Raw genomic sequence first — 8565 nt, forward strand, 5'->3', positions numbered from 1 at the left:
TGTGAAAGATTTGAAAAATTCAAAACCTAACTGTTCATTCGACTCTGAATTAACAAATATCCGCAGTCGGAGCATTGAATACCACAAGGTCGAACTAAAGTGTTTAAATCAGAAGTGGAAAGCATTTAGACCGGAAATAGGTCATCTAACAGAAGAAATTGGAAGATTAGACAATGTGGGCGATCACCAGTTTTTGTGTTTAGCAACATAACTTTCCCGACGTATGCGAATGGATAAAAGAAAATGAGAATTTAATTAAAACATCTATTTATAAACCTATTAGGCTTGAGATAAATGTCCGCATCCCCCATCAAAACAAACGTTTGAAACATACGCAAATGTCCTGTGACACTTAACTGTGGTTTAGAGTGTATAGAGCAAGTTCCTGGTGTGATTAAAGTTTATTTGTGTCCACTTCTATGTATACCGGAGAAAATATATTTTTTCAAATGCAAACAGAACGAAGAAATACAGACGAAGTGAACTTCGACAGGCTATTGATAACTTTCGAAATCAATAAAGTTCTTTGAAAATGCAGGCGGGCGGAAAACAACTATTTATTACATAAGCAAGAGAAAAATGAATTGAGAAATTGATTTAAAACGAAATATATTAAAATATTTAAAAGAGCCTATGCGCTAACAAGCCGCAAGTGATCAAAAGTTGACTGCATTGTGCACTGTTGGGAGCTAAGCATTCTTGCAGGTGACTTTAATGCAGAAAATGAAATATTTCCTGATGAAATTAAGATATTTCTTCGGGTTAAGATGTCCCAGATGATAAACACAATGAGATCCCGCAATACCGCAATATATTATTACGAAATGAAAACATCTGGTATGAGAAGTAAAGCTAAAAAAATCAACATAAACGTAAACAATAAATATACGAAAATTGAAAATATTGATGTAAAAGCAAATTAAATCTTCATTTGATTAATTGAGTAAACAATGCAGAAAAGAGAAAGAACATTTTGGGCTTCAAAAAATGTAATCGCTTAAACGTTTTGATATGACAAACTGAAAGTTGGAATAAATTGGCTTTATTGCTCCTTATAATACAATGTGGAATACAAACAACAACTTAAATTAGTACACATCCGCCTGGGTGGCCGAGTAGGCAAGAGTCTCGACTAGCAACTCAGTGGTCGTGGGTTCGAATCTCAAGTGCGGTAGAGTTTTTAATAAAGGCCGATAGCCTTAGATGCTAGTGCTTTTAAGAGTTTAGTCTTAGAATTTATTTCTCTGGAGAAATTAATAATAATAATAATAATAATAATAAATTAGTACAAAATAAACATAAATTATTTCATTCATAAATATAAAATTGCTTTATTCCTCTCATTTTATTTTGCTTGCGTGGATGTGTGTTATGAAGAACGCGTCGTTACATCAAGCGCTTAAGTAAAGCCAGAAAAACGTTTGATATAAGCAGTTTGGAAAATAATTTTAAAATTTGTTAATAAACTGCCATTATTGGCTTTTTTCCATATAATTCAAAAAAAAAAAGAATTAAAATAGTCGATTATCATATATAATATTACATAAAAAGCTTTTAAATTCGAAAGTTTTAATTCTTCTTCTATTTTTTTTTTTTTTGTTTCATTTGTTAGCTTACATATGACTTACGAATTCCTACATGGATTCGTAAACAGTTGAGCAATTTTTCGGGATGGGCGACTTCATTGTGCGTATTTATATTGCTTTCCACATGCTCGACTGTTATTCGCAGGCCAGAAAGCAAAGCAAAGTTTCATTGTGTCCAACAGTTCGTATAACAATTTTAACGTCTGAAGTATTAATCGAAATTTTAATAACTTACAAAAAGTTTACTTCATTACAATATGCAAAGCAAATTATGTACAAGTATGTTCAAGTAAATACGAACACGTAAAATCAATTTTACTTTGACAGCTAATGCGTGATACAAAAAGCGAAAAACAGTCATTGTGTGGAGCGGTTTATGTGCAATGACCGAAGTTGAGTTCTTTATGATTTTTTGACGTTTCTTTAATTAGCGAGGTGTTTTTGTATTGTTGCAAGATTCTTTAGATTAGTCTTTGCCTAATCATAACTTATTTGTAAATAAGATAAAATTTTTAAAGCCCAACATACATCGAAATTTTCAGTGTAAAGGAGAATTTATTTTTTTGTGCACTCGGAAGAAGAGACGAAGCACTCTGCGTTTTCTACTTGTGCATGACAGATAATCAAATAAAAACTTTTTTTATATGTTCAAGGCACAGTTAGGTTTTTATGTAGTTTCCTCGATCAGCGTGAAATTCCGTGTTGATTAAAGGGAGATCAGCTGTCAAATTCGGAAAAAATTAAAATAAAACTTAAGTATACAAATAAAATATAAGTTGAAAAGTAATAAAAGTATTATTAAAAGAAGATTACTAAGTGGTCGCAACGCGTCTCCTAAAATCTAAGATGAGGTATCAACAACAAGTTGTTGATAGAGCATATACCGCCTTAGGACGGTTTATTTCTTCGAAAAATTTTATTCGAAATTATTGATAAAGTATACTAAGCTTAGATCTCCTATAGTTACAATACCGAAAAACTGGAAGACTACGTTTTTCACGGAATTGCTTTAAATTTTTTAAAGTTTTATTTTTTATTTGTATTCGTAGTGAGATATTCACATTGGGAAACAGTAAATCGACAATTATGTAGGCAAAGAGGCTACAGTTAGAAATATATAATTTTTAATGCGTATTTTCGGATTAGTTAAATGAAAATAAAATATTCCATGATATGAAGTAGAAAAGTTGACACATTAACGCTCTCAAATCTAACAGTACATTTGTTGTTCAGAAATATTATAATTATTTTGTAATTTCAATGACTGCATTTCCGTTCAGAATCTTTTCTTACTTCCCTTACTTTGGGGCAACATTTGTATTACGATGAATACTAAATCAAGTGATAGCAACGCATTCATAAACTCTTCGCTTCAAACGAGTGCTGATGGAATCAAATCACAAAAATCCGCTAGCAGTGGTTCTGCTACTGGGAATTTGCGCAATAAATGCGCTCTTAAGCCGGGCCACTCCCTTATGGATTGGATACGTTTAGGTAATTCAGGCGAAGATTTATCTGGTACACAAGGGCGCCTTACAACCGTTTCTATGGAAGAGTTATCTAAACATAATTCTAGAAATGATGCCTGGATAGCTATACGTGGTGTTGTCTATAATATAACACGTTATATGGACTTTCATCCTGGAGGTAAACAATGGTGTTAAGTTAATATTTTATTATTCTATTTTATAATTCTACTTGTTGCTCAAGGTGTTGACGAATTAATGCGTGGTGTGGGGAAAGATAGCACCCAGCTATTTAGTGAGGTGCATGCTTGGGTTAATTATCAACAATTACTAAATAAATGTTGCATTGGTCCTTTGAAAAAAATTGTAAAAGTTCAGCCAGATCTAATAAAACATTTGGAGGCTAAAATCAGTTTAAAGGAAGGCGAATTACTCCAATTACCGAAAGCTAAGTTTGAGGTAGAACCACGTTTCGATTGGATACAAAAACTTAATGATCTTACAATCTACGTGTATACCAAACAATTTTGCAATCCTGGTTTTCTAATCAAAAAGATGAATGGAGTTAACCATGTGGAAATATGGATATTAACAGAAGCCGGAATACATAAATTTCAATACGAGCTACACGGTGGTGTAGAATGGCCCCCTAAGGATTTAAAGATGTCTACAGAAAGCGGTAAGCTCGAGATAAACTTCTGTAAAAGTGAACAGCATAGAGAATTGTGGCGATCCTTAGGCACACACAATATTAAAAAACTAATGAAATCGTCTTGCGAAGAAGAAATATTCATTGATTTTCAAGTAATTAAAAATCAACAATTCAATCACGATTCCCACGAACTTGTACTGCAAAATAAACATGCGATATTAATAGTACCTGTAGGTTATCATGTGACATTGGGTCTAAATTGGGAAGCGCTTAAAAAGGATTACACACCAGTACCTGCTAAATATTTAAGTTGCATGGAAAAACGGGAATTTTCTACTTTAAATCTGTTAATTAAAAAATATACACCGAGGCAGTATTTCTCATCGCGTTTAAGTGAACAAATGGAAGACACTTGCCTTCAGATTTCTATGCCTAAAGGAAATTTAAAATTATTATCTCTAGCAAAACATAGGAACCTTTGCCTTTTGGCTGCCGGTAGCGGGCTGACGCCGTTTCTGGGAATGATTGAACATTTGTTAAAACGTCAAACGAATCGCATGTAAGTTGTAGAGATTTTCATTTACTTTTGTCTTTATACCCTCACCCAACGCTATGTCTATTATGTTCCTTAGGCAATATATCCTCCAAAGTTCGGCTAATCGCCCCCCCCCCCCCTCTCCCCACGCCCTCGTAGCAAAAAAATTAGAAGAGTACATTCTTGATGATCGTAAAAAGGATGAATTTAGAGTTGTGTTGGCTTACCGAGGAATAAGCTAAGCTATCTATTTACTTAAAAGTAAATTAACGCTTAAAATTAAATTGGGCACAACTAAGTTGTCAGTAATTCTAATGCATTTAGTAAGACTAATATAAACCGCTACGCGATAACTTACTTACTATTCTAAGAAATCGCGACGAATCAATTTTTAATCTGGCCTACCTTTACAGAATCTCTTAAGTATACTATATTATCGTAAAGGAGGGAATAGGAACCTTTAGATTAAAATCACGCCAAAAGGAACACTGATGCAATTTATGCAATGTATCAAGAGTATTAGGTGTTTGCCAAAATTTTCATCATTTTTTACCTGAAAAGGCATTTTTTTGAAAATATTACTACAGTGTATATCAATTAAAATATTTTTCATCATTTTTTACAACTTTTTGCCAATTTTCTGGCAACATGGCGATCCCGAGATGAAAGAACGATATTGGTGTGGCAGCGTTCCAATCATCGAGCCATTTTCGCACTTCTTCAACTCGCAGGAGCCGCTTGCCAGCCAAAGCATTACTGCATTGCCCCGAATAAGTGGTAATCAGGAGGTGCCATTCCTGGTGAATAGGCTGGGTGTGTTAGAACTTCCCACTCGAACTGCAAGAGTGTATTCTTGACAATTCTCGCAACAATTGGCCAAAAAATAGCATTTTCAGTCAATTTGTGTCGTCACTTCTAAAGCGTTCAAATCAAAACCGACAATTGGCATATGATGTGAACTGTTATTTTAGGTAGACGAAGATCAAAACCAACGCTGATCGAAATTTTTGCAATTATTATGAAACGGGACATATAGTTAGATTATAGCAATGCGATCTGCTTGCAGAAGTAAATCCTTACGATTTGAAAGAAAATGATAGGCATAAGAGATGCGAAAGGAACTTATGTGAGTTAGATACGCATCTAATTTGCTTTATAAGTTTGTTGCGCTATTACAGTTTTCCGAATCCTATCCATTATCATTATCGCTTGTAATCATTATTGAGAATTGAATTTAAATAGCTTGATACATTCGTTCGCACATTTTTATTATAAAAATATTTAAATTAAAGCGGTGAGAGTAGAAAAAAATCAATTAAAATTGTTAGTTGCTTTCGTTTGAATAAAAACAAAAAAAACATATTTATATATTTATATTCTTCTCTCTTTGACATTTCAGTGAACTACTCTATTTATTTTATTTCAATAAAACATCCGAAGACATTTGGTGTCAAAAAATTCTGGAAGAATCATCTAAGGAAGATGAACGTTTTAAATTTGTATCGATGCTAAGCAGAGATAGTGATGGATGGGATGGCTTAAAGGGCCAAATTTCAGAGAATTTATTGTTGCCGTTGGTGGATAAAAGCTGCAGGAATCCAATTACTTATATAGCTGTCTGTGGTCCTATAGGTTTCAATGCAAAAGCAGAAGAAATTGTTAAGTCAATCGGTTTCTCTACAGAAAATTTTTACGTTTTTCAGGGTTAGAAACAGTTTATAAACTTTTCTAATTATATTTAGGCTTAAAATACGATTTTGAAAGTTAAAGGAAATTTGAACTTAAATCCAACTATAAAGGCAAATCCTTGAATCCGACAAACTGATTTTCAGTAGATTTTAGGATCAAAAAATTATTGGTAGTTAAAACGCAAAATTAACGGAAACTGGTAGAATGCATCATATTTATATTTTGCAACTGGTGATCTTCATTATTTTTTTTTTTTTTCTTTTGGGTCCAAAGACAATTCATCACTGCTGCTCTGTCGCCTCTTGGCTAATATATGTATATAATGTTGCAGTGCAGACCGTAAAGTCATTAAATTGAATTTCAAGATTATATGCAAAAATCTCCTACTGCACAGAAATTGAATATGCGCGACATTAATAATACGTGCCATAAATAGATGCAACAAAGCTAATAAAATTTTGATCCTAATTCTCCTCTACGGGTAATAATTAAAATTCGCCTAAACACTTTCCTTTTTCAAGGACCTTATAGTGTACAATTGTTACATAACAAATGACACAACAGAAATATTGTCAAATATCGAAAGAAATTCTATATACAGACTAATGTTTGCCCAGGGAAAAGTTGAGAAATTCCGTTTAGTAAACTATTTTTGTTTTTATTAGCTGTTATTTGTAAAGTGAACAGAGAGAGAGAGAGAGAGAGAGAGAGCTTTCACTATTTGTTTATGTTTTATGAAAAGAAATAATGTTAATTGAAATTTTTAATAACGAAAATAACTTTATCAACTCAATGGAACAAATCTGTGATTTTAATATTGAAAATATGATTTTACTTAAGAAATGTTAAGCATCAAAACAGAGATAATAGCCATGAAATTGATAGTCTGTGAAGTCCTTGCCTTCTATATATTTTATCCACTTCCAATGCCGTGCGGTATTTACTTAATTTAATTATCCAAGCACTGATAATAAAGGGGATGATAACTTTATTTATGGCTAAATTTATTTATTTAGTTTTTTTTTTTTTTATTATTATTATTATAAAGTACAACAAAGATATTTGCAATTATTAAAAAAATTGCTTTAGGGGGAGCAATGCGATTTGTTTTTTAAGATTAACTATTAAATAAAAACGGTTTAAAAACTAAAATTCTTATTCAACATCTTAACAAAAACTCACACAATTGAAGAAATAAAGAGAAAAAAGTCGCAGATGGTAAAGTAAAAGACTTGTTGAATAAATATCATTATCGCTGTTATTTTATGGTAAGCAAAAATAGCTTGTACTGAAAACAATTGACAGTAAAAATCATGCACATCGTCTTGTGTTGATTTGTATTAAAAGGCGGGTGCGATGTGTAAAATGTCTGCAGAATAAACTTAAAAGAGAAAGAAAGCGAAAAATGTTTCGACGCTGTGCTAAGAAAACATCCACGTTTCGTTTTTTATTTAATACGAGCGTATGGCTGGTGGCACCGATTTTACTGACTCGTTTAGTGTCTCATCGATAACTTTTCGATACTTAATTTCGACTGTTCCTTTATCATCGCAAATCCATGCCAACGTATGCTTACGCCAATGCTGCTCCAAGGGTTTCTTTTGTTGACCTTCGATTGGTTTACTATAGTCCTGTCGAACAATACAACAATAACATTAGTCATATTTATAAGCCAATGCACGATAAGCTAATTATAATATTTACGTATTCGTCTATGCGCTGCTTGAAATCTTCACGAGCATGAGCACCACGGGATTCCTTGCGATTTTCAGCACCAACGATAGTCATGCGCGCGTTGGCTAAAAGATTTTGCAATTCCAAAGTTTCCACCAAATCCGAATTCCAAACATTAGATCTAAATTCAATGAGAAACACCACTTATGAGAGCAATATATGCAAAACGCGCGCAGTATGTCTCTCACTTGTCAACCACTTGGATATCTTTGAATTGTTGGTAGACGTCACACATTTTCTTACAACCTTCTTTAAGTAATGAACCCTCACGAAATACAGCAGCATGGCCCTGCATGGTTTTCTGCATTTTTAAACGTAAATCTGCGGTCTTTATTTTGCCATTGGAATGACGTAATTTATCCATATTAGCTACCGACATTTCACCAGCATTCTAAAATGAGAAAACGTGTTATATTTCCATTCAACAAAATTGATCGGACTATATACTAACATCTTTTAATGTGGGAGCTTTTTCACCTGGTTTAGTTACTTCTGCAATAGTTTTCGCACATGCTCGGCCGAAAACAACAAGATCTAGAAGGGAATTGGCTCCCAAACGATTAGCACCATGCACCGAAGAACATCCAGCTTCTCCAGCTGCATACAAACCGGGAACTATTACGTCACAACCGTTGTTATCAATGGTCAAGACTTGGCCGCGATAGTTGGTAGGTACGCCTCCCATATTGTAATGCACTGTTGGCAGCACCGGGATAGGTTCGCGCGTAACGTCAACACCAGCAAAAATCATTGCAGTTTCTGAAATTCCAGGCAAACGTTGAGCCAATTGCTCTGGCGGCAAGTGATGTAATTGCAAGTAAACATGATCTTTTTCAGGCCCCACGCCACGACCCTCCATAATTTCGATTGTCATCGAACGTGAGACAACATCACGCGAAGCCA

General features: G+C 33.7%; 2 protein-coding genes across 8 annotated transcripts in view; one reads left to right on the plus strand and one right to left on the minus strand.

The window, feature by feature from the left end:
- LOC119636131 (cytochrome b5 reductase 4) overlaps positions 1 to 6517 on the plus strand; it is a 7811-nt gene extending 1294 nt beyond the window's left edge. The window contains exons 1-4 of one of the 7 annotated variants that reach the window (XM_038031299.1): positions 1761 to 1865; positions 2867 to 3233; positions 3297 to 4263; positions 5639 to 6517. In XM_038031299.1, the coding sequence (XP_037887227.1) occupies positions 2912 to 3233; positions 3297 to 4263; positions 5639 to 5948 (1599 nt within the window). In that variant the 5' untranslated portion in view covers positions 1761 to 1865; positions 2867 to 2911 and the 3' untranslated portion in view covers positions 5949 to 6517. The other 6 variants (XM_038031295.1, XM_038031298.1, XM_038031296.1 and 3 more) reach the window with 6 other exon arrangements.
- A 534-nt stretch (positions 6518 to 7051) lies between these two features.
- Positions 7052 to 8565, minus strand: part of LOC119636133 (succinate dehydrogenase [ubiquinone] flavoprotein subunit, mitochondrial) — a 7064-nt gene continuing 5550 nt past the window's right edge. The window contains exons 4-7 of the mRNA XM_038031305.1: positions 8114 to 8565; positions 7851 to 8053; positions 7633 to 7783; positions 7052 to 7559 (exon numbers count right to left, since the gene is read on the minus strand). The exon at positions 8114 to 8565 is cut by the window's right edge and continues 67 nt beyond it. Of these exons, the coding sequence (XP_037887233.1) occupies positions 7380 to 7559; positions 7633 to 7783; positions 7851 to 8053; positions 8114 to 8565 (986 nt within the window). The 3' untranslated portion in view covers positions 7052 to 7379. The remainder of the gene's footprint in view (positions 7560 to 7632; positions 7784 to 7850; positions 8054 to 8113) is intronic.

This window comes from Glossina fuscipes, unplaced genomic scaffold, assembly GCF_014805625.2.
Source record: "Glossina fuscipes isolate IAEA_lab_2018 unplaced genomic scaffold, Yale_Gfus_2 28, whole genome shotgun sequence".
NCBI classification, from domain to species: Eukaryota; Metazoa; Arthropoda; class Insecta; order Diptera; family Glossinidae; genus Glossina; species Glossina fuscipes.